The sequence below is a fragment of the Narcine bancroftii genome, chromosome 8 (genome assembly GCF_036971445.1).
Source record: "Narcine bancroftii isolate sNarBan1 chromosome 8, sNarBan1.hap1, whole genome shotgun sequence".
Taxonomy (NCBI): Eukaryota; Metazoa; Chordata; class Chondrichthyes; order Torpediniformes; family Narcinidae; genus Narcine; species Narcine bancroftii.
In genome coordinates, this window is record NC_091476.1 from 90,121,102 (window position 1) to 90,148,193 (window position 27,092).

General features: G+C 38.8%; 1 protein-coding gene across 2 annotated transcripts in view; it reads right to left on the reverse strand.

The window, feature by feature from the left end:
• Positions 1-225: 225 nt before the first annotated feature.
• Positions 226-27,092, reverse strand: part of chek1 (checkpoint kinase 1) — a 43,476-nt gene continuing 16,609 nt past the window's right edge. For both annotated transcript variants that reach the window (XM_069894454.1, XM_069894455.1), the window contains exons 8-13: positions 20,905-20,988; positions 18,329-18,440; positions 16,439-16,616; positions 8,003-8,134; positions 7,633-7,734; positions 226-2,610 (exon numbers count right to left, since the gene is read on the reverse strand). In XM_069894454.1, coding sequence (XP_069750555.1) covers positions 2,515-2,610; positions 7,633-7,734; positions 8,003-8,134; positions 16,439-16,616; positions 18,329-18,440; positions 20,905-20,988 — 704 coding nt within the window. In that variant the 3' untranslated portion in view covers positions 226-2,514. The remainder of the gene's footprint in view (positions 2,611-7,632; positions 7,735-8,002; positions 8,135-16,438; positions 16,617-18,328; positions 18,441-20,904; positions 20,989-27,092) is intronic.

The following is a 27,092-nucleotide window of genomic DNA, read 5'->3' on the forward strand; positions in this document are numbered from 1 at the left end:
AGATTTCCCAGTCATTAATTTTGCTTTTCTGTTAAATTGTGGTAACTTGGCTGTTACATTGCCTACATGACAGTAACTAGACTACAATTCTAATTTTATGCGAGGATTTCTATATATGTGAATTTTGGGAAGATGAAAATATTGGTTTCCAAAAAAATTCATATTTTCCTAACATACAATACACACAAAACAGGAAAGACCCAAAACAAAATCCCACTTCACATATTTTATTGAATTAATTTTATTGGGCATCTTAGGCCTTGAATTCTACAACTCTTCCATGTGGTAAGAGAAAATAAACAGCATACACGTACAAAAACACTCATTTCAAAACTTCCTTACATTTTAAAAAGCTCTGACACAATCTTCTCTAGAAATTGTTTCTTGAACAACTACCCCACTCCAAAAAACAACAACAAATAAACACACCTACAGTGAACCTCAATGGACAAAATAAAAAAAAGGGTCCAGAAAATGTCAATGTTTAAAGTGTGAAGAGAAAAGAGAACAAAACTGTACAGAATGAACTGGCATCCAAAATTACATACAACTTGATCAGGTGAATTCAGAAAGAATGAGGGTCAACCTAACTATGCTCTTAAGCCAATGTGGTCAATTTGTAACGCATGACATTTGTCAATCTAGCGAGTGGAGTGCAGAGAGGTTGAAATGTTGAATAGCAGATTAACAATTTACCACTAAATACTGATCCTGAAGTTTACATCTCGATAATTCAAGCTTTCACAATCTTCAAAATCTAGCCAAGTTTGAATTTTAGGCATTCACAGCTCTACAAAAATAAGAAATATTATTTGCTAAATTATTTTGCAGGTATTTCATCAAGAGAATGTCAAGCCAGTGTTGTATTAAGGAAAATCACATCAATGAAGTGCAGAAAGTTACTGTGACAGTATTTCTTAGAATCAAAACTTTCTATCAAAAAGCCTCAGCTGCATTTTCACTCTTTTCCAAATAGCCAACTCAACCCAGACAGGAACCATGTTTTGTTTAATACTATTTCAGGAAATTATTAATTTTATGCCTTTGGGGCATTAAATGACCATCTTCATAAACTGAAAACCGATTCAGGCTATTTCCCAAATTAGAAGTCACTTTTTTTTCCAATGAAAACTCTTTGCTGTGACACCTTTAGTTTTGGTCGTCAGTGGTACAATAACGAGAAACTATTTCAGCCACTGATAATACTATTTTCTTCAGTGCAGACCCAAGATAATCTTGGATAAGCAGGCAACCAAGTTCAAAGAGAACAAATGCAATGAGCTCCTCCAGGGCAGATTTACTCTTGGCTTTCTCTCATTTCAGGCAGAACACAAGTCTGGGAGGGGGAGGTGGGGGGATGGAGTTGGGAGAAGATCAAATTCAGGTAAAATATAGTTAGTGATAAACAGCTAATCCTGATGACCAATGCATTCCTTCTGTCCCTTAGAGTCTGACTTGTTCCTGAAAATGTAGGATTTCCTTATAAACAAATATCTACCATATTTTTTGCAGCACAATCCCAGTAATGAGTTAATCATCAACACAAGCTCAATTTTTTTCCTCAGAAAATAATGAAGACATTTCACTGGGAACCACATTGTTCAGTTAGATAGCCTCAGTTATAATTAGAAAGAAGTTTGGAGATTGGACCACTGGACGTGGACTGTAGAATACAGATGCTTTTACAACTGGCAAAGCAACATCTTTATCACCAGATATGTTGATCTATATGGATAAACATTCCAGTCATAGAGGTTGGAGGTGCCACAAAGTGTCCTATCACCAGCCTGTAAAGAAAAGCCCAATTTTAATATTGTTATTTGGTGGTTCTCAAATTCCCAGCACCTCAAATTTTTCATGGATTTCTGCATTATCAATCAATCCCAGAAATGTTGACTGGTTGGAAAAAAAAGGTGTTGATTGGGCCCTAAACGCATAGGCAAGGCAAATCCTAGTTAGGGCAGGTATTTTTTGGTTCTTCGAAAAACCCAGAACAGTTTAGAAGTAAACTGACCGAAAAGTGGGAGGAGCTACAGGAATAAATACTTTTCCGACCTATTGTTCTCACCCTGGTGAAATGACAATCCCATTTCCTCAACAGCTCCATTTTGGTGGAGAAAATCCTGGCGTCTAGTCACTAAATAAATCTATGTTTACACTAAATGGAGACCATTTAAAGCAACTCCCAAATTTGCGAAGAGATTCAAATTAAACTGCCCTGGCAGAGATTCAAACAGTGTTCCAGCCCCTCTGAATGGGGTTAGAAATAAGCATTGGTTTTGATTGTCCTACAGGTATATTGTTTTTTTTAAAAGTTCCTTTGCTTTAGCTGATTAGCCATTACTTGAAAGTCTCTCCTTTAATTATAGTCAGGGTTAATTAACTCTTAACACTCAATCATAAACAAACTCACACCTTAGTGTATTCAAGCAGAGTCAAAAAACGTGACCCAGCCATTTTTCCACACAATACAATATCTGCCTCATCCCAGGAGACACAATACTCAAAAAAAAATCAGGTTACAGGCATCAAGATCTTCTGAGTGTAGATGATGTCATTTAATTTGTGCTTTACAGTCACAAAGTATCTTTTGAACTCAAGACCATCACCCTGCAAGAAAGAAAAGCAGAGTTAAAACTCCAAACAAACTTGAAAATGTTACATACAATAACCCTAAATTACACGATATTGGACTATAAGGATTGGTGTGGAAGAAGCTTGTTCCAATTCATGGGAAATTCGCACCAGTATTTGAGGAAGGAAGGAGCAGTTCAAAGGGGACAGGCTCCTTCTGAACCATGACTGGACCTGGATACTGGCGAATCGCATAACTAGGGCTGTGGACAAGGCTTTAAACTAAATAGCAGGGGGTGGTTTCAACAGATTGGAGAGGGATGGATAAAGTAAAAGCAAAAGTTAAAAAAGAGAAAAGAAAGAATAAAGGGCATAAGAGGCAAAAATGACTAGATTTTAAAAGCAGCATAAGGGCACTTTATCTGAATGCCCATAGTATTCAAAACAAGGTCAGTGAACTTGTAGCACAAATCAATAGATTTAGTGGTCATTACAGAAACGTGGTTACAGGGTGGAGAGGATTGGGAATTAAAAATGCAAGGATATCAGGTAATACGGAAGGACAGGCAGGAAGGTAAGGGAGGTGGGGATGAGTCAGGATGAAATAAGTGCAATAGCGAGAGATGATGCAAGATCTAAAGAATCCATCTAGGTAGAGATTAGGAATAGTAAAGGTGGGGGGGGGGTGGGGAGGGAAAAAAAAAAATCACTGGTGGGAGTTGTCTATAGGCCACCCAATAATAACATTACAGTGGCACAGGAAATTCCAGAGGCATGCAAGGATAGAACAACATGTATTGTGGGGGACATTAACATGCACATAGACTGGATGAATCAGATTGGTCAAGCAACCTGGAGGAGGACTTCATAGAATGCATATGTGATAGATTTCTTGAACAGCATGTTACTGAACCGACAAACGGACATGCTATCTTGGATCTGGTCCTGTGCAATTAAACAGTTAAAATTTTGTAGTTAAGAATCCTCTTGAAAAGAGTGATCACAGTATGATCGAGTTTCTCATACAAATGGAGGGTACAATAGTTAAATCTAAATCCAATGTATTGTACCTAAACAAAGGAAACTACAAGGGAGGAGTTGGCCAGGGTAGAATGGGAACACAGGCTATATGGAGGGATGGTTGAGGAACAGTGGAAGACTTTCAAAGATATTTTTCACAGCACTTAACAAATGTACATTCTAGTTAACAGCAAGGACAGTCAGAGTGGGTACTGCCAGCCTTAGGTAACTAAGGAAATCAAGGAGGGCATCAAAGTGAAGTCTCATGCATACAAAGTCTCCGAGAGCAGTGGGAAATCTTTAAAAAACAAAGGATCACAAAGTGAGCAAATAAAGAGAGGGAAAATAGACTATGAAAAAGGAATAGCACAAAATATAAAAACAGACAGTAAAAGTGTTTATTATTATATAAAATGCAAAAGGGTGGCTAAAGTGAAATTTGGTTCCTTGGAAGATAAGAATGGAGAATTAATATTGGGTAATGAGAAAATGACTGAGGCTTTGAATGATTATTTTGTGCCGGTCTTTATAATGAAGGACACATCTACCATGCCAAAGACTGATGTTATGGATGTGATTAGAGGTGAGGACACAGATGTATAGCTAAAACTAAAGAGGTAGTGCTGAGAAAACTTGAGGTTCTAAAGATAGATAAATCCCCTAGTCCTGATGGAAAGCATCCCCAGGTACTGAAAGAAATGGTAGAAGTTATAGTTGAGGCTTTGGTGATAATTTACCAAAATTCTTGGGACTCTGCGCAGGTCCTGGCGGATTGGAAGATGGCAAATGACAAAAAAGTATACAGGCAAAAGGCAGGGAATTCTAGGCCAGTTAGTTTAACATCTTTAGTTGGGAAAATGCTTGAAGATATCATTAAAGAAGAAATAGCAAGACATCTTGAGTGAAATGGATCCATCAGGCAGATACAGAATGGATTCAGCAAAGACAGGTCCTATTTGACAAATTTACTGGAGTTATTTGAGGATATAACAGGGAAGCAGATGGACCTTGTTTGCCTGAATTTCCAGAAGGTGCCACATAAAGGACTTATACATAACTTAAAGATGCATAGTTAGGGGTGATGTATTAGCATGGATAGAGGATTGGTTAACAATAGAAAGCAGAGATTTGGGGTACACGGGTGCTTCTCTGGTTGTCAATCAGTGGTAGCAGGGTGCCGATCTGGAAGAGGGGACAGAGTATAATGTATCTAAGTTTGTTAATGACACTAAATTGTGCTGAGGATACAGAGAGTCTGCAGAGAGATATAGATAGGTTAAGTGAGTGGACAAGGGTCTGGCAGATGGAGTAAAATAATGGTATCTGTGAGGTTATCCACTGGAAGGAAAAACGGAAGATCAAATTATTATTTCAATGGCAAGTGATTGCAACATGCTTCCATATACAAAGACTTGGGAGTGCTTGTGCATGAATTGCAAAAGGTTGGTTTGCAGGTGCTGCAGGCTATAAGAATGCAAATGGAATGTTGGCCTTCATTGCTAGAGGGATTCAATTTCAAAGCTGCGGAGTAATGCTGCAACAGTACAAGGCTCTGGTGAGGCTGCATATGGAGTACTGCGTGCACTTCTGGTCTCCTTATTTGAGGAAGGATGTACTAGCTTTAGAGGCGGTGCAGAGGAGGTTCACCAGGTTGATTCCAGAGATGAGGGGATTAGCCTATGAGGAGAAATCGAGTCGTCTGGGACTGCACTCGCTGGAATTTAGAGGAATGAGAGGGAATCTAATCGAAATGTATAACATTATGAAAGATATATATGCAAGACAGAGGGAGGCAAGTTGTTTCCATTGGTGGGGGAGACAAGAACTGGGGAACAAAGCATCAAGATTCAGGGTAGTAGATTTAGGACAGAGATGACGAGGAACTGCTTTTCCCAGAGGGTGGAGAATCTGTGGAATTCATTGAAGCAGTGGAGGGCACCTCAGTAAACACATTTAAGATAAGGTTAGATAGATTTTTACAAAGCAGGGGAATTAAGAGAATCAGGTGAAGATAAAGATCAGCCACAATCTCATTAAATGATGAAGCAAGCTTGATGGGCCAGATGGTCTACTCCTGCTTCTATTTCTATGTTCTTAAGCACTTTGCCACATCTAAGCATTGTGAGAATGTCTCTCCTTTACTACAAAGGAAACCACACCATTTCATTGCTGAGCCTTGATTCTGATTGACTATTCATCCACCAGTAGCCAAGCCTTTAAAACCTGGAGGTAATGGTAAATTCTGATGAAGTCTCAGATGCATTTCACTTTACATAGAAGCTGAGCAGAAGTAAAAGCTGCAGCCCATCTCTTTGGCGACAAAGTACTTTGATTGTGGAAAGTTCAACATATAGGCTGGATGCAGGTTTCCCAGGACTGTTACTAAAAAGGAAACATCTCTCATGGTAGCTCATGTCATATTCACACAAGCAGTTCACACATGGACAGAAGCCATTGAAAATATCAGCAAGATTATATTGAGGCTAAAAACAACAATACAACAGTATTTGTTGGGATTAGGGGCAGGGAAACTGGTTAGAATGGCAATCTGTGATAAGAATTACTACAAGGGTGACCGCTCTTTTAAGTGAAGGCTTTGTCATTCTAGCTGTCATCTTAGAGTGCTTTTCTTCGATGTAAATCTGCTTAGGGTTAGTCTAACTAGGCTATGTAAAGAAAAGTATACAATGAGAAATATCATCTTTAATTCAATGTTTTAATTTTTTTTTAATTTAGAGATACAGCATGGTAACTGGCCCTTTGGCCCATGCTGCCAAATACTCCCATGTGACAAATTAACCTACTAACCCTGTACATCTTTTGAAGGTGGGAGGAAATACAGGGAGAGTGTACAAACTCCTTACAAATACCGGCAGGTGGAACACAGGTCACCGGTGCTGTAACAGCATTGCCACAACACTGTTTGTGGAAAATATGCAATATTAATCTCCCAATTCCACTCTACAATGATGATCATTAAGTAAGTGTGATATTTCTTTGAGGAAATAGTAAGCACAAGGAGAAATGCACTTAAGCAAGATTTGTAATGCTGGGGTGGGAGGTCAGGTGCAGTGGTTTTGGATACAGAGTCAATTGGCCCCGAGCTCAGACTCTTGACTCGATCTAAATCTCAGACAAATCTGCAGATGGAGATGGGCCAATTCAGAGTTCAAGAGTTTACATCGTCTAGTTTACAAGCAGACATCAAATCTATCAAATATTCAGTCATGAGGGCCACTGATGTTCTTTTACCAGCTATTTTCAGTAATTGCACTCATACCCACATTGCAGTGGTTTTAGTCTTAGAATTGAACTAACAACGAAACAATTGCACATGCTCAAGGTTTGCACTTGTGCAACTACTTCAAAGTGAGAGGATGATTTTATAGAGCAACTGATATTGATACCAAAATTCAGATATTAGTTAAAATTATCTGCATGCAGGGAAAAACATAGTACTTTTACAACCTAGCACTAGGCGCTTTTGTATGTATGGAGTTTAACACTTCACCAGGGATTCCTGTCAAGATTTACTTGCCTTCAGTGAATTACAGTGATATTTGTACGAGAAATAATATTGTTTATAGGATAAACTCAAGAACTTTGAATATCATCTTTGAAATTGCAAAATTTTCCAAGATCCACATTCCTTTCCCAGTGTTAAATACAATTAATAATATGGATTAAACTTTTAAAATTGCTGAATTTTTGCTCAACTAATTTAATTAAAACTGAAATTTTATTAGTAAAAAACAGAAAAGTTAACCCAAATACTAGAATATTTAGATGTATTCAGACATTGTTTTTAATTAACTAAAATGACAGAAGCATCACAAATTTGATACATATAAATATTTATAAAAGCTCAAAAACTACTTTAGCAAGATAAAGAAATAAATGTGGCAATCCTTTAAATTTCAGTCAGTGAAATGGCTGTAGGCCAAAAGGAAAAAGGAAATAACCAGTAATTTGATAAATCACCCTAATCTACGCATCCCTGGAGAGGAAATTTTCAAATCAAGAGTGATTTCTTTTTACCTTGGACAATCTAAAGTCCACGAGAATCCTCTCATTCATCTCAATCAGATTCACTTTGAATATCAGCTTGTTATTCCGTCTGTCCATTGTTGATACAGTCACCTAGGAAACCAACACATTTATCTTTTAACATTCAGGGCTCCACATTAATTATATCATTGTCTCAAATTACCCCAGATGTTTCCTCTAAATTCCAATCTGGAGACAATTTGAACAGCAGTCTTCCCATCAGTGGCCTGAGTCCACATACTCTCCCATTTCTACAGAAGCATACACACTGCTCCCCTCAAAAAATACTAATGAACACTAAAGTGCAATTAATTCTGACCACTGCTTTACTTGTTCACTGGTGACAGGTTGTCCATCCTACCTGGTTGTTGCAATTTTTCTTCCAGGTGTAACCCAATTTCTCACAAACCTCCTTCAGGCTTAGGTAGGACTGCTCAGCATTCAACTTTGTGAAGAATCGAGTCATTCGCTTCACAAGTCGTTGCCAAGGATTCTGCAATTTTAGTTTTGTGTAGTTAGCACTGTACATTTTGACATGCATGTAAAATAAAATATACCCACCTCAATATCTTTTTCAGTCTATCCCGAGTGCTATACCAGGAATTTTTTTTAAGGAATTAAATAAAGTAATTTGTTTGTTTTTATGGAAAGGTAAGCTGTCGAGAGTTTCTCTACAGAAGTTGACACGGCAGTATGATTTAGGTGGACTTCAATTACCACATTTTCAGAATTATTATGAAGCAGCGCAATTAAAATTTATCAATGGGATGAATGTATTGATCATTCATGGGCGAAGGTGGAGTTGGATCAGATTTCTGAGAATAAAATACATCAATTTATATATAAATTGAATTCTTCTCTTTTGCAAAAGTATAAATTGCCAGTATTGAGACATTTAATGGATATATGGTATAAACGGGACCAAATTATAGGAACTAAAGATAAAATTTCAGCTAAGACACCATTATATCAGAATAAGATCATTCCTTTTTCTCTCTATCTGAAGGATTGAGAAATGAAAGGTGTGAAGTTGGTGGAGGATTGTTTTGAAGCAGGTATGTTTTTATCTTTTAATAGACAGAGAGAAGTTTGGGATATCACCGAATTCTTTATTTGCTTATTATCAAATTCGAGATTTACTGTTGGAAAATTTTGGACGAGATTTGGCGTTACCAGGTCAAACAAAATTTGAGATATTAATTGCTGATAAGGGAAAGAAAGGGTTTATTTCTGAAATGTATGCGTTATTACAGGTTGATGTATATAAAATGAAGGTTAAATGGGAGAAGGATTTATCTATTACATTATCTTCGGAGGAATGGTCTAATATGTGTGTTGATAGTGTTACAAAATTAATTAATGTGAGATATAGTTTGATTAATTATAACTTTTTACATCAATTGTATTTAAACTCCTGAGAAGTTGAAAAAATATGGCTTTAGTTCTTCGGATTTGTGCTTTCGATGTAGAGAACCGACGGGAACTTTCTTACATTCAGTATGGGCATGTACAAAAGTTAAACCTTTTTGGGAAAAAAATTATTAAGTTTTAGGATTTATTTAAGCTGGATTTGCAACTTGATCCATTAGTGTGTTTAATGGGTTATACCAATACATTAATGACAGGTTTGCGATTGTAGAGGGTGGGGTAGGTTGGGGTGGGGGTTGTAGGGATTTAGTGTATTTTTGTTAGATTATTTTGTATGTATGTATTTTGCAAAACTTATAAATAAAATTTTCACAAAAACGATCAGGAAAATTGATTTCAGATGATTAACTGTTCATGATTAATTCAAAATGCATTTTCAACAATGTTCCAAACACTGCAAGAGCTGTGTCCCTGCAGTGTTTTATAGAGAGTTTAAATATTAACATTAATGTCCCAAGAGTTAACAAAAAGCCAAAGATCCAGTAAATGTGCAAGTTAAAGAGCCCGTTCCCCAAGGTTGGTGATGACCCCGCAGAGTCGCGACCTCCCAACCGCTGGACTGCAAGAATAGCTCTCTGAGCCAAACAGAAGTGCGCAACTGCACATGCGCGAGGAGTCACGCATGCGCACACTAAGGAAAAAAGAAAACACCGACGGGAAGGGGGCCCAGCTGAGGAGCGAACTAACATAGCGTGACCAGCTGAGAGAAGCCAGACATCAGGGCTCTCAGCTGGAAGAGGAAAGCGACAGGAAAGGGAGTGATAGGAAAGAAGAACAGCAACAAGTCAGAAGAGACACAGATGCAAGGAAGAGAAGTAGAAGACACAAACAGAGGTGCAGACACAGAAGAAGAGGAAGAAGAAAACCAAGCTCTGCACAGAGGAATAGAACGTAAAATAGATGGACAGTATATAGATTTTAAAAATTTTCAAGAACAAATGAGAGCATTAAAAGAATGGTTTACATTAGAATTTAAATTAAGTAGGTCAACTAGGCAGGGATGTCCACTATCTCCCTCACTGTTCGCTTTAGCAATAGAACCATTGGCAGAACTGATAAGAACAGAAAATAAAATAAAAGGGATAAAAATAAAGGAGGAGTATAAAATCAGCTTATTTGCAGATGACATCATAGTATACTTAACAGAACCAGAAATATCAATAAAAGAGCTACATAAGAAATTGAAGGAATATGGAGAAATATCGGGGTACAAGATCAACGCAAATAAAAGTGAAGCGATGCCAATGAGTAATGCGGATTATACAGAATTTAAAAAAGAATCACCATTTAAATGGCAAACACAAGCAATCCGATACCTAAGTAATAGATTAGATAATAATTTAAGCCACCTATACAAATTAAATTATCAGCCATTATTGAAGAAATTACAGGAAGACTTAGAACATTGGAAAGAATTGCCACTAACATTGATAGGGATGGTAAATTGCATTAAAATGAATGTCTTCCCAAGGATACAATACTTATTTCAATCGTTATTAATTCCCTTAACAGAGAAATTCTTCAATGAACTAAAGAGAATAATAAGGAAATTCTTATGGAAACTAAACAGAGTGGTGCAAACAAGGTGGTTTGCAGTTACCAAACTTAAAAAATTATTATAGAGCAGGACATTTAAGGTATTTATCAGATAAGGGAAAAACCAGATGGTACCAAGATAGAGCTAGATAAAATAGGGGAGAAGGTACGAGAACATATACTTTATAAGTGGGATGAAAAGTTGGTGCAATATAAAAACTCATCAGTACTGCATCATTTACTCAATATATGGAAGAAGATTCACTTAGAAAGGAAAAAAACAAATTACCAACTACCAAAATTATTATTGACACAAAATCAACTAATCACTTTTACAATAGATAACCTTTCCTTTAGAGAATGGGAGAGAAAAGGAATTAAAAGAATAGAGAATTGCTTTTTGGGAAATAATTTATTAACATTTGAACAAATGAAGTACAAATACATCAACTGAAAGCCTACTTAAAGGACAAATTGGGAAGCAGACTGAGATTACCTGAAGGAAGCAGTTTTGAATATGTGATTACAGAAACAATGATAATAAAAAGATTTATAATGAACATGCACATCAAGCTGCAAGAGAAGGAAAATTATGAAATAAGCTGTAAACCCAAATAAAAGTGGGAAAAAGATTTAAACATCAAGATAAAAAAAGAAATATGGGAAAAGTTATGCTCTGGAACTATGAAGAATATAATAAACACAAGGTTACGCATGATACAGTATAATTGGTTCACAGCTTATATATCACACCCCAAAAGTTAAATAAATGGGACCCAACAGTATCAGATAGATGTTTTCACTGTAAGAAGGAAACGGGAACAACAGTACATGCAATTTGGGCATGTGAGAAAGTGAAAAAGTTTTGGGAAGATCTAAATCAGATATTAAATAAAATCACAAAAAGTAACAAACCAAAAAATCCAGAGATCTTTCTTCTAAGTAGTATAAGAAGTAAAGAATTGGGCCTCAAACTGGATGAAGTGCAAAAAAAGATTTATTACGATAGCCTTAGCTGTAGCAAAAAAATGTATAATGTCAACTTGGAGATCAGAAGAGAGCCTGAGAGTACAGCAATGGTGCATGGAAATAAATAAATGTATTCCATTGGAAAAAATAACATATAATTTAAAAAATAAAGTCACATTATTTGAACAAATTTGGGAACCGTACATGGAACACAACAGAGAGGGGTTGCCTTGGACCTCCACCCCCTAAAATGATAAGAAGACAAAATGACTTGATCCAGTGTAAAAGTAGATGACACAATTTTCTTGTTTATTTTCATTGTGTGATGACATTGTTTAATGGTTCTATTGTATTGTATATGTTGAACGTTTAATGGGTTTGGAGGAGGGTGGGAAGGGGGGAAAAAAGGGGAGAAAATGCCACTGTGTATATTTAAGAGGGAAATGTTTGTATGTATTTTGATTGATATGGTTCACAGTGTGAAAAATAAAAAAAAATTTAAAAAAGAACCAGAAACTCTTGTCTTCCTTACAGTAGACAAATTTAAAGAATTTATGTATGTTACATTCTAAATGTTGTATTACATGAGAATAATGGAACCTTTATCTCTCTTCTCAGTTATCCTTGTTGCTTTTTTTAAAACGTTACTACATCTTGCTACTGATCTTCCTGCCCAGTGGGAACACATTCTCCTTTATCTATTTGATCCAAGCTGTTCATATTTTGAACATCTCCATTTCCTTAACCTTCAAGCTCCCTGCACAAAATAATCCCAGTTTGTTTAGTTTCCCAATGTTCTTCAGGGGCCTATCATTCCAGTTCATTGAGTGCTTTTCAATGTCTTTTTGGTACTCCTGAATCTTAGTTAGGCTCTTGACGTGCCCAATCTTTACTGGGGCTATTCTGCAATTGTTTGCACCTGATCTGGTTCACAACAGGTGCCATACAAATGTTCTTTAACAAAGATAATTTCTTACTTTTTCGTAAGAATTTTTTATGAGCAGCAAGTAAATAAGTAAGTACTTTATTGTCATGGTGTAAGAAAATGCCATAAAATTATCTGCAATTGTTTTGGTTTTTTTGGTCCTTGTTCCCCTAATACGTCTGAAAGGTAAAGGAACAGTGCAAAATGCTACAGAAATAGGGGACGAGATCTAATTTATTGTTGCTGTCTCTCTTTCCAGGGTAATTTTCTACTTAATTTTGTCTCTGGATATATTAATTGAGATAAGGGAGGGGGAAGAGGTGGGGGGGGGGAAGAATTGAACTCAGCAGTGAAGCACATATATAATTGGAAAAAGTAGTGTGCTTTTATTATTATGGATTGTTGACACTGAGTTTGAAAAATTATAATAAAATATTCAAAAAAAAACAAGGATCATTAAAGGAGGATTAAATGTGAAACCAAACATGACAATCAACTGTAGGCCCCACTAATATTTTGATTGAGATGAGTATCAAAATAGTTGGATAATTCAGATGAAGGAGACAGCGGAGAAGTCATGCAGCAGGGAGGTCAATGGGACTCTTTCTTCCATGTGGCCATCCTCCATGAATCTACCACCTTCAAGTTCAAAGTGGTAGAGTTGCACCTTAATAGGGCTGGGAACCAATGTACTTCAAGGAAGGTTAATCATTCATGGAAGTGTGAAGCATGATGCAGGACATGTAAAAGGAAACAATGGTTCAGAAATGAAGGATTGTCCATTGAATAGGCAGGAGGGGTGGCTTTGATGATAAGTAATTACATTAAATCAGTAGAAAAAAGGGACAAGATCGAATCGTTATGGAGTGAATTGAAATGTCAAGGGTAAAAAGACAATATTAGCAGTTCTATACAGGCCCCCAAACAGTAGCCAGGAAGAGGACTATGAGTTACAGCAGGAAATACAAAGGGCATGCCACAAGAATAATATCAAAATGATTATGGGGGATTTTAACATGGCATGGGATTGGGAAAGAGGAAAATTCTGGAACCCAGGAGAAAGAGAGAGAGAGTTTGTAGAAAACCTAAGGGATGGCTTTTTTGAACAGCTTGTTGAGAAGCCCACCAGGAGATCTGCAGTTCTGGACTGGGTCATGTGCAATGAACCAGAGGTCGTTAGGGAGTTAAAGATCATAGAACCTCTAGGAAACAGTGATCATAACATTGATGAATTTAATGTAAAATTTGAAAGGGAAAAAAATTTATCGGATGCATCAATTTTTCAGTGGAATAAAGGAAATTACAGTGGCATGAGAAAGGAACTGGCTCAAGTAGACTGGAAAAGTAAACTAATTGGAGGATCAGAGCAGGATTGGAAGATATTTTTGCAAGTAATAAAATGCATGCAGGATAGATATATTTGTCAAAGGAAAGATGTGGCTAACAAAAGAGGTGAAGGCTAAGATAAAAGCAAAGGAGAGGGCATATAAGGAAGCTAAAATTATTGGGAAATCAGAGGACTGGGATTCCTTTTGACATTTACAGAAAGAGACAAAGAAAGTCATTCAGAAAGAAAAGATGAGCTATGAAAGGAAATTACATAACAATATTAAAATCGATACTGAGTTTTTTTTAAATATACAAGGAACCAAAGAGAGACGCATGTTGACATAGGACAGATAGAAAATGATGCTGGGGAAACTGAAATGGGTTATAAAGAGATAGCAGAGGAACTTAATCAATATTTTACGTCTGTCTTCACCGTGGAAGACATTAGTAATATTCCAGACAGACAGAGGCTTTAGGGGGTAGAGTTAAATTCAGTTAAGGTTACTAGAGAAATTATGCTAGGCAAACTAAACAGATTAAAGATTGATAAATCTCCCAGACCGGATGAGGTGCATTCGTGGGTTTTGAAAGAGGTGACTTTGGAGATTGTAAATCCATTGGCGTTGATCTTCCAGAAATCGATAGACTCTGGAGAGATTCCGGAGGATTGGAAGGTCTACTGTTTAAGAAAGGTGGGAGACAGAAAAAAGGAAACTATAGGCCTATTAGTCTGACGTCAGTGGTTGAGAAGATATTAAGAGTCAATCCTCAAGGATGAGGTCATGAAAGAACTAGATTTGCATGACAGGGGATAGGTCCATGTCAGCAGATTTTTTTTTAAAAGGGTAGATCCTGCCTGACCAACCTATTAAAGAGTTTTTTGAAGAAATCTCAAGTAGGATAGACAAAGGGGAGGCTGTGGATGTTGTCTATTTGGATTTTCAAAAGGCTTTCGATAAGGTGCCGCATATTAGGCTGCTAAATAAGATGAGGGTCCATGGAATAACAGAGAAGCTATTAAACTGGATAGAAAATTGCCTGATAGGCAGGAAGCAAAGGGTTGAAATTAAGGGATCCCGTTCTGAATGGCTGCCTGTAACTAATGGTGTTCCACAGGGGTCGGTCTTGGGGCCGCTGCTGTTCACAATTTATATTAATGATTTGGATTGTAGTATGAATGGCTTTGTGGCCAAATTTGCGGATGACACCAAGATAGGAGGTGGAGTAGGAAGTGTGGTAGAAACAGTAAAGTTGCAAAAGGATAAAGACAGATTAGTTAACTGGGCAAAAATACAGCAGATTAGATTTAACAGAGAAATGTCCAGATGTACATTTTGGCAGTGGAAATAAACAGGCAGAGTACTCTTTGGATGGAGTGAAAATTCAGACCTCGGATGTGCAAAGGGACCTGGGTGTCCTCGTGCAGGGAAACCTAAAAGTTAATGACCAAGTGAAATTGGTAGTGAAGAAAGCCTTCATTTCAAGAGGAATAGTGTATAAGAGTAAAGAGATGTTGATGGGGCATTGATGAGACTTCATTTGGAGAAATGTGTGCAGTTTTGGACCCCCTATCTTAGAAAGGATGTGATATTGTTGGAGAGGAGATTTACTGGGATGATTCCTGGAACGCAAGGGCTAACGCACGAGGAGCTTTTGGCAGCTCTTGGGTTGTATTCATTGGAGTATAGGAGAATGAGAGGAGATCTCATAGAGGCTTTTCATATTTTGAAGGGTTTAGATAGGGTGGATGCGGGTAAAATGTTTCCCTTGGTGGGTGAATCGAAGACAAGGGGTCATAGTCTGAAAATTAGAGGTTATCCATATAAAAGATTAGGAAGAACTTCTTTAGCCAGAGGGTCGTGGATCTGTTAAACTCACTGCCGCATACAGCAGTGGAAGCCGGATCACTGGGAGTATTTAAACAATAAATAGGCAAGTACCTCATGAGTAAGGGTATCAAGGGATATGGGGAAAAGGCCGGAAATTGGAACTAGTGTAGAATAGCTTAGTGTAGATTTATGGACCAGAATCAATGGGCCTAGTGGCCACCTTCTGTTCCTTTGTCTAGTGAATCTTGTGAATAAGGGAAAACAACTTAAAGGCTTGGTATTCACGCACTAAATGCAAGTTTAAAACAAGCTGCGGGCATAAGTTACTATATGTTAGCAAGTCATTTACAGGGAATCCCCAAGACATTTCCCTTGTAAGAGTTTCATAATGAATTGAAGTCAATCACTGATTTAACCAAGAAACATTCTCTCTGAACTGCCGTTTAGAAAGAGTAAAGTGTACCAGGGGTGTGACAAGTGATGTGATGAGTTGTACCCCATAAGGAGATATGATAGTGGTGGGTATAAGAAAGGGGAAAATAAAGGGCATTGGTTTACAGGTAAATGGAGAGACAATACCAAGATATGGAAGTAAACACAATTAATGGCCCATTAATTCTTGTCTTATATTAATCTCTACTTATAAATCCATTCTCCCAATCCAAGGAACAATGCAGTAGCAAACTCACTGGACTAATACTTTAATAGCTTTGACAATACCAATTACTTTTACAGAAATTGTTAAAATAATAAAGTTGATATCAGTAGGGAACCAATTTACCTGTGAAGATCCAGGTGTGCTCTGTAATTGGCTGCCGACAAGCATATGATCTGTATAAGTAGGCTGGGAGAAGCTGATACCTTGTACTAGATTATCAATGCTGGAATGATTGGAATCACACAAGGACAGGGCAATCCGTGGCTCAGGCTGGGAGATCGAATATCTAGCTTGATCCTCCCTGGTTTAAAAATTAGAGAAAGTACAGCCAGAAATTTAAGTACAGTACGGAACGCAATTAAAATATTTTAGTCACCAACACAAAAGTTCCCGGGAGTTAGGAGGAGATACACGTTTCAACATACAGACTCTAAAGTTGGGCTTTTTTGTACGAGGAGCTCATGTTCCACTCTCTAACTGAGCATATTGCATCAGTGGAGATGATCTCTGGCAAAATCTGTGAAATCACTATCCAGGTGCTTTTTGAGGGACCTACCTAATGACCCCAACAATGAAGACGCTGTTTACATCCGGTACCGCACGGATGGCAGTCTCTTCAATCTGAGGCGCCTGCAAGCTCACACCAAGACACAAGAGAAACTTGTCCGTGAACTACTCTTTGCAGATGATGCCGCTTTAGTTGCCCATTCAGAGCCAGCTCTTCAGCGCTTGACGTCCTGCTTTGCGGAAACTGCCAAAATGTTTGGCCTGGAAGTCAGCCTGAAGAAAACTGAGGTCCTCCATCAGCCAGCTCCCCACCATGACTACCAGCCCCCCCACATCTCCATCGGGCACACAAAACTCAAAACGGTCAACCAGTTTACCTATCTCGGCTGCACCATTTCATCAGATGCAAGGATCGACAATGAGATAGACAACAGACTCGCCAAGGCAAATAGCGCCTTTGGAAGACTACACAAAAGAGTCTGGAAAAACAACCAACTGAAAAACCTCACAAAGATAAGCGTATACAGAGCCGTTGTCATACCCACACTCCTGTTCGGCTCCGAATCATGGGTCCTCTACCGGCACCACCTACGGCTCCTAGAACGCTTCCACCAGCGTTGTCTCCGCTCCATCCTCAACATCCATTGGAGCGCTCACACCCCTAACGTCGAGGTACTCGAGATGGCAGAGGTCGACAGCATCGAGTCCACGCTGCTGAAGATCCAGCTGCGCTGGATGGGTCACGTCTCCAGAATGGAGGACCATCGCCTTCCCAAGATCGTATTATATGGCGAGCTCTCCACTGGCCACCGTGGCAGAGGTGCACCAAAGAAAAGGTACAAGGACTGCCTAAAGAAATCTCTTGGTGCCTGCCACATTGACCACCGCCAGTGGGCTGATAACGCCTCAAACCGTGCATCTTGGCGCCTCACAGTTTGGCGGGCGGCAGCCTCCTTTGAAGAAGACCGCAGAGCCCACCTCACTGACAAAAGGCAAAGGAGGAAAAACCCAACACCCAACCCCAACCAACCAATTTTCCCTTGCAACCGCTGCAATCGTGTCTGCCTGTCCCGCATCGGACTGGTCAGCCACAAACGAGCCTGCAGCTGACGTGGACTTTTTTACCCCCTCCATAAATCTTCGTCCGCGAAGCCAAGCCAAAGAAAGAAAGACCTAATGTTTCTCTCCAATACAATTTTATTAAACCAAACTATACAGTTATGATCATATTGCTTTTGTTTTAAAAAAGGATGTTTCTGTTTCTCAATTGGCTCCTGTGTTTAAAGCTTAAAACATCAGTTTGTTTTGAAATAGGTTTTCAATAACCATACTTTTATTTTAACGCAGTGTAAATAGGAGTATTTGCTGTACGTTGCTACCCTGTCAGTGACAGGACTATGCGGTTGACTACATCCATTCAAAAGAATTCAATTAATTTATTTCCTGCTTGGAATATTTGTCTAAATGTGGTAAAAATATAAACTATGTACTTTTATATCCACTCACCTCCAGGGCACATCACCAACAAGGGACACATCCACATTAGAATGGAGGTGTTTAGAGAAAGGTCCCTGAGAATCATTAAGACAACCTGATGATAACCAAGCTCTCTTCACACCTGAAAAGAAGAAATGTAACTGAGAAGCCGGTGAAAAAGGTTGTAGCACACCACAGAAAGAGAGAGAGAAAAAAAAAAATCACATCCCTCTCAAGACTCCTGATCAGGGTTCAGTAGAAGCGTTAGTTTTGGTTCCCAAACAGGACAAAAAAAAAAAAATTTTTTTGAGTCTTCATTCAAAATACCAGTTTGGATCCTGTCCATTCCGTCATGAAAACACTTTTATGGTTTTGTATAACTAACTAAACATAAATTACCAAGCTATAGGAATATAAACTAATGTTTCCAAATTACATGTAAATTTACATAACCACACTGCTCCTTGCCTCCATCTTAAAACAAATATTTTTAAATCTTGACTTTATTCCTATTTAGTCTGCCATGAAAACACAAATCTTGGAGGCTGTAACAGACAACAATCTTAAGTAGGGAAAAAGCTAGAAAGCAAATAGTTAAGAAGATGTCCTTATCAGGGATATAAATGGTACAATTATTGCGATACAACTAGAACACTACCAAATAATGAGGAAATAACGTGTAAATTAATTGTCAGGAAATTATGATGGGGATTTTTTTTTTAAAATAAACAAGAACCAAATGTTTGGAACAGATAGATTAAAATGGCAAAATGGGGCAAGATGCACAACAATAACTGGACTAATAATCGGGAAATACAGGTTCAAATCTATCATGTTAATTAAATAAACCTGAAATAAAAACATGTTATCATCAATGATAATCACAAACCCATCTGGTTCTTGAATTCTGTTCACGAAATCTGGGAAAGGCTTCTTTGCTCACATTTCTGGCCTATATGCAACACATTGTGGGTGACTCTTGAATGGCCTCAACTGATCTAGGCACAAATTCAATTAAAGGATAACCGATGTAAGCAATAGTGGCCTCGCCATCAATGACTATCTCAAGAATTAATGCTTAAATTAAAACTGTCTCATGGAAAGCAGAGAACTAGAGGAATAAATTTGGTGGGCTGAATGCTTTATGGAATAAACATTAAACTCCGCACTTAATAGTGGGCGAATATCAAATTACATTTCAAAAATACCTCACTAATCCTCCCATCCTCTCCGTCAAGAACAAACAATCTCACTTGCAGAGCAAACCAATCACTTCAAAATAACAAGTTTTGGGACATGACATTTGAACAAGATGTTGGTGAAGCTACACTTGGAAGATTCTGTGCAGTACTGGTTGCCAAGATATTAGAAGGATGTTGTAAAGTTGGAAAGGGTACAAAAGAGGTTTACATAGTTGTTGCTAGTATTAAGGAAGTTGAGTTATTGTGAGAGATCAGAAAAAAATAGGCCCGTTTTCCTTAGTCCATAGGAGGCTAGGAGAGGATCTTACCCAGGTCTATAGGGGGGCATAGATAAGGTGAATACAGGCAATCTAGAGCAGGAAAATCAAAGACAATCGGGCATAACTAGAAGGGAGTGGGATTTAAAACAGAGATGAAGGGACATTTTTTTCACTCATAGGATGGAGGGCATAGAATAAACTGCCAGAATATGTGGTAGAGGTAGGTTTTTAATAAACATTTGGATCAGATTGGAGGCATATAGGAGGACATGAATGGGACAGATGAGCAGGGCCAGTGGGCCTGTTTCCACACTACAAGACAATTCAATGCAATAATAAACCAGTTGTTCACACACCTGTCTACAACACACCTTCCAGCCACCAATCATTCCATTCTCCAAATGAATTTTAAGTTCTCTATCATCATAAAATTCACAAACAAAGAATTATAAAAGGCACTTCATCTTCGCATGTTAGGTCACAACCAGATTGCCAAATCCAACTCTGGGCACCTTGCTTTAGGAACAATAGGAAGTGCTAAAAGGGTGTAATCAATATTTACTAGTGGTTCCATGCTGACAGAGTTCAGCAAGAAACCCAAGCTTGGAATTTTTGGGGGGGAAAAAGAATTTGATATAGGTTATCCAATCAGGACTGGATAAAATTGGACAGGAGTAAGTTTCCCAAGAGCAATGTAAATTGCAGCACAAATTTAACATTTCAGGAAAAAGACAAGAGGAAACAAAATAACATTTTATTCCATTTCTAATAGGAATGATCAAAACAAAAACAGTGGGCAATGCTTTCCCAGAAACAAATTCAATAGTATTTGAGAAAGAAAAATTCACAGGACATTAGGGAGAGAGTGGAAGAATTGGATAGACAGGATTGCTGGGCTGAATGTCCACATTCAGCATTGTAACAATTTTAGGATCCTCTTCCAGACATCTTGTCTCTCTTCTCCCCCCGAAAAAGCCATTAATAAAAGTGGGAAGCAAAGGCCCAAATACTCATCTATTTCCCAAACAATTATATCATGTGTTATCGCAACAAAGACTTCATTTTTATGAAACAGAATGAGTCTACTTTGCTGTTTAAGCACTAAAGAGATATTTGGTATGGCTGTTGTATCAAAGTAACTCACCTTTTTTAAACCACCTGTCCTTTTTAATATCGGAAATAGTGGCTCTGTTCTTTGGACCTTCTATTAGAAGGTTGTTCAACAGACCTGTGCAAACCAGAAATATTCATGATGTGCAAAGCTCAACACAAAAGAAACAATCAACAGGAAGTGTAAAGGTTTCTAACCTGCTTCAACCCACTTGAATAGGACACTGTGTATTATAATCTTAAAACATTAGAAATTATCGTGCATTCAGAATCAGAATTTGTCATGAACATTCGTGACAAAATTTGTGGTTTCACAGCAGCATTACAGGTGCTAAACTGCTCTAAACTACATTAAAAAAATTAAAATTCAAAGAGAAGTGAGGTAGTGTCTGTGGTTCACTGCCCGTTCCAAATTCTGATGGCAGAAGGGAAGATGCTGTTTTTGTACCGCTGGGTGCTCGTCTTCAGGCTCCTGTACCTCCTTCCTGATGGTAGCAGTGAGAAGAGGGCATGGCCTACGTGGTAAGGGGCCTTGATTCTCCAGTCTGTTTTCTTGAGACACTGCCTCATAGCTGGAATGAAAACTAATGCCCATGATAGCACTGGCTGAATTCACAATTCTCTGTCGCCTTTTCATGTCTTGTGCATTGCATCTCCATACCAGACAGTGATGCAACCAGTCAGAATGTTCTCCAGCCGTAGAAATTTGCAAGTTGTTTGTGACATACAAAACCAGATCTCCTCAAACTCCTAATGAAGTACAGGCACTGGCAAGCCTTCTTTATGATTGCATCAACATGGAGGCCCAGGATAGATCTTCAGAGATGTTAACACTCAGAGATTTGATGTTCTTTAGCCTTTCCACTGCTGACACCTCAATGAGGACTGGTTTGCGTTAACCTGGTTTCCCCTTCCTGAAGTCCACAATCAGTTCCTCCAGAGGACTCCAAAAACCAGAACCAATTGAAATTCTCCAAGACAATAGTTACTTAAACAAATATGGCTTTTCATCTTCTTCAAACATAATAATATCAATTTTTAACTTATTACTATTAATTTAACCCCCTTCTATTTCTAAGTGCTCGTGTATGTAATGTATATGTGTTCAGGAAAGTTCTGTTTCCCCGTCCAATCATTCCCTTTTCACTTTTCCAAGTTCACTGGTATCAGGTTATTTTCATACTGTGCACAGAATTTAACATTTATGATCTTCAACAGGCTCTGGTGCTTTAACTTAAATTGTTACCACAAAGGAAGGTCTTCGTTAGTTTCAGAGAGAGATTCGTTGTTTGTTGGAGAGGCACACAAACTGATCTTCAATCAGCCACTTCTGTGTTTTGCCAAAGAAACTTTCCTCCTCCTCTTTTGATTGTCCAAAAGATTACCTTTTTTTTCAGGATACCAGAGTTCTTCTTCTTCCTCCTCGATTCCAGAAAAAACAAACACATTAACCAGCCACTTCCTCTTGTAATTGATTACGAGGCTGAGAATGGGCTGAACTCAGAATCCTTCTTCAAATGGAGTCTTAATGAGTGCAAAGCTTGCTGCCTCCAACACCAACTCCTGCTGTAAACCTGACTGTCTCCCACTAAGAAACACATCTTTTCCCCTCTCTGTTTGCAAAACCACATGACCCTTATAGCAACCTTCAACCAGCAACTTAAACTTCCAGCACAAGTCTTAACAGCACAAGATTTTCAATTTTTGAGCCCTAGGCCCTGTGTAAACATGGTGACCCATTAACACCTACTTGTGAAGACTCCATAGGCATACTTCAAAGTTGCTAAAGTCACTGTGGACGTGACTTATGCAGAGCTCTTGCATTTTAAATGAGATCTCTTTTGTGAAATGTTAATGTCTGTTTGTGAAGTGTGCCCAAGCCCCCACAATCTCTACCATTTTAAGATTTTTTTTTATCAATTTTGTGACCCAATCCGTAACTCTTGGTTTTGCTAATGTTGTTGTGGCACCACTCCACTAGCTGATCTATCTTACTCCTGCATAGGCCCTCATTGCCATCTGTGTGCCATTGACCATGGTGTCATTGGCAAATTTGTAGATGGCATTTGAATTGTGCCGAGCCATATAGCCATGGGTATAGAGAGTAGAGCAGTGGGCTCAGCATGTATCCTTGAGGTGCGCCTGTATTGTCAGTGAGGAGGAGACGTTGTTTCTGATTTGCACTAACTGTGATCTTCCGATGAGGAAGTCAAGGATCTAGTTGCAGAGACACAGAACTGAGGGTACGATGGCAATGAAACCTGAGCTGTAATCAATGAAAAGCAGCCTGATGTGTGTGTCGCTGCAGTTTTTGTGAAGCAGGGCTGAATGAAGAGCCAGTGAGACTGTGTCTGCTGTGGAGCAATTATGGCTGTTGGCAAATTGCAGTGGGCCCAAATCTTCTAGCTAAGACCAACCTCTCAAACCATTTCATCACAGAAGGTGTGAGTGCTACTGGACGATAGTTATTGAGGCAGCTCACTTGGCTCTTTTTGACCCTTATCATCTCCGAGATGATTAATGCCCTTTTGAAGCAATGGGAACCTCCAACTGCAGCAATGAGAAATTGAAAATGTCCATGAACACCCGGGCTAGTTGGTTGGCCTGACTCCTTGCGAGGTTCACTCTCTTGAAAGATATTTTGACAATTGCCTCAGGGACAGACATTACAGGGTCGCCAGCTTCTGCATGGATTTTCACTTGTACAGTTGCATTCTCCTTTTCAAGGCGATCACAAAAGGTATTCAGCTCATCGGGTAGAGCATCATCACAGCTGTTTATGGTGTTAGGCTTCGTCTTTTAGGACGTAATGGCCTGCGAACCCTGCCATAGCTAGTGAGCATCTGACTTTCTAGCTTCCCTCGAATTTATCTCTTCCCTGCTAAGATTGCCTTCTGAAGATTGTATCCAGACTTCCTGCAGAGATCTGGATCACTGGTCTTAAACACCATCAACGTCTTCAGCGGGGTGCGAATCCTTTGATTCATCCATGGCTTTTGGTTGAGGTACTTGCGGTATGTGTACAGGGGCACACATTTATCCACACAAGTCCTGATGAAGTCAGCGACAGCCGTGGCATATTCCTTCATAAAGTTCATTAACCAGTTGTATCAGCTGCAACAAAAGGCAAAGAAAACCAAAAACCTGAAAGTGTGGCAAAGTGCTGCAGCAAATAGAGCTGCTTGCCTCACAACTCCAGGAACTAGAGTTCAATCCTGGCCACAGGTCCAGCTTATCTAGGATTCTCCTACAACTTTCCCTGGGGTTCTTGGGTTTAATTCCACATCCCAATGACATGTGGGTTGGTATATTAATTGTTCTCCGTAAACAGTCGTGAGTGAGTAGATAAGCTGTAGAATCTGAGTGGAGAGAATATGGAAAGAATAAAATTAGTATTAATACAAGCAGTTGACAAATGGCATGGACTCAGTGGGTTAGAGGGCCTGTTTTATCTCTTTATGACCCATCAAGAGTATCCTGACATTTAGTTAACACAAATGTCAACATTTACCTTACTTAGTTCCATCACCCTTAACATCTTTATACTGTATTCCTAGAGTTCATTATTCACAAGTAATAAGGCACAGTTTTTCAGAAGACTGCAGATATATGCAAACAGCAGTCAAACACTTAGTTGATAAATGATCATTTTCAAATTTCCGTTTCACTTATCAGGTAAGCCCATCCAGGTTCCAATTTTCTAGTATTCTTGATTCCTGCTCTAGCCACACACCTACCCCATACTCCGGACCCTGGTACTGGCCACACATCTTCCCATGCCTGGCCCCGGCCACACACCCGCCCCATAGCCTGGCACCGGCCACACACCCACCCCATAGTCCAGAGCCTGGCACCGGCCACACACCCGCCCCATAGTCCAGAGCCTGGCACCGGCCACACACCCGCCCCATAGTCCAGAGCCTGGCACCGGCCACACACCCGCCCTATAGTCCAGAGCCATGCTGACTCAAGCCTTTAATAAAAAGGCTGATTTTTCCCAAAGAATCTTTTATCTTTATGGATTTTGCCCACCACTGACATCAGGCTTTGTCATCATTTCCTTTCCTAAACTGGTAATTTCAGACTTTCAACTGTTTTAGAATCTAAATGGATTTTGGAAGGTCAATGCTGAAATTACCATCTCATTGGAGCAGGTGGAATAGAAGAGCTAGGAAAAATTCTTAAAATAGCTTCTACCAGAAGGATATCTATCATAATAACCCTTTCACAAATAATGGATATGACATTCACTTCACTTGAACCACAATAATTAAAATTTGATGGATATTGGAGAATGACAGCTATCTAGAATGAAGCCCAGCAAGTTGAAAGGAAAGCTTCTATCAATAGAAAATCTAAGACTGCCAAAAAGGCTGACTAAAATTGAAAGTTTTGCTTTGTATTAGTCCCATTTTTATTTTAGTTAAAATTTTAGTAAAACTGCCACAACTTCTGATTATTTGGCCAAAAAAAAATCAAGCCCATCTTTCCAGTTGATGACTAAGAGAGTGCTATGTCATCAGAAACGACATCTTATTAATGAAATGATAAGGTAAAAATATCCTTTGGTAACATGCTAAGAGCAAGGAAATTTCCACAATATCTCCAGACAGATCAACAACATTTATCTCACAGTAACGTTCAATTTGTGTTTTAGTCTATTAAAATTGGAGTTCAAAGCTATACAGAGACCATAATGTATTTTGGAAATCATCCATTCAGAAATTGCTTTTTTTTTTAAAAAAGTGCATTGCAATAATTCAAATGGCTAAATTACACAACTCAAAATAACCGTTTGATCTTAGTTACATGGACTAATCTCATTCTGCATCACAAATACTTAAATATATTTATATTAAATTATACCTTTGTAGTGGGCCAAGCAACTGCACAGTTAAACAGGCCGAATCGCCTCCCCAGTCAGTTGGTACAAGATGGCATGGGCCCCCCTTCCCTTCTCAGAAGAAGCCAGAGTTTGGCAACACACATTGACTGGGAGATGTCGCCACTTCCTGGTTGCACGTCGCTGGGCAGGCAATGACTCCATAACACGCTGATGTCACCAGCGTGCCCCAGACAGGAAGTGGGTCATCCCCTAAAAGCAACATGAGAGATTCAAATAAAGTCATTTACTGGTTCACCCTCATGTTGTGTGGACGTACTTCATTTCAGTAATGCTGCTGTTAGCAGCTGCTACACCTTTATATATACTGTGTGAGATCATGTACTGTGCATGCATAACGCACCGTGGTCCAGAGTAATGCTGTTGTGTCAGGTTGTATATACTGTATACTGTCAAATTATAATAAACAAAATTACCTCAGAATCATTAGGCTTGCTGGATCTAATGATCGAGGAAAATAAAAGCAGGTACACTCTACTGTCATTGAAAATTCTGAGATAATCGTGCACCAGGTGAGGGCAGGGTTCACGCAACTATGATACCCATTACCTCTGAACTTCCTTGCTCACAAATCACCTGGTCAAGAATTTTGGGCATCAGAGCCCATCCGTGCACAAAAAAACCTACCCAATAAATTGCATCCAACTTGAAGGGGAAATGCTATCAAGACAAAGTTAATCTGGGCCTCTCATTCAACAGCCTTGTCAGCCTTTACATGAAGCAATTTATTCACAAGTATGTTGCTGGACAAAGCCTGATATTGTTCCATCATAAATGAAAATGAAGTAAACTGCAGGTGCTTTTAAATCTGAAATAAAAACAGAAAATATTGGAAAAAACCTCAGGTCAAACAGTGAAGAAGAAACTGGTGATGTTTCACATCTGGGATATGAAAGAAGATGGAAGGATCCTGGGCCTGAACTGATACTATACGAACTGCTGAGTTGTTTTCTGGTTTCATTCCTGATATTGTTTCATGTACTCTGTATTGATCAGTTATCTGGTTCTAGCTATTTTACAGTCTCTGTTAACCACAATTCTGAAGGGGCCAAAACACACTGCACTTCAATTAAAAATATACCATAAATCAGATTACTATGGCCATAATCCATGAAGAAATGACCAAGATAAAACAAACAAATTATAGATAAACAGGAACAAGTACAGGTGACTAAGGTACACCATGCAGTTAACACACAAAAAAGTCTTGACAGTATCACTGACAGTGAAGCATCAAATCAGGGCTACAGAACAGGCCAGTTCGGCACTAGTCCATGCTGTAACAAATCCCCACCCTCCTAGTCCCACTGACCAGCACC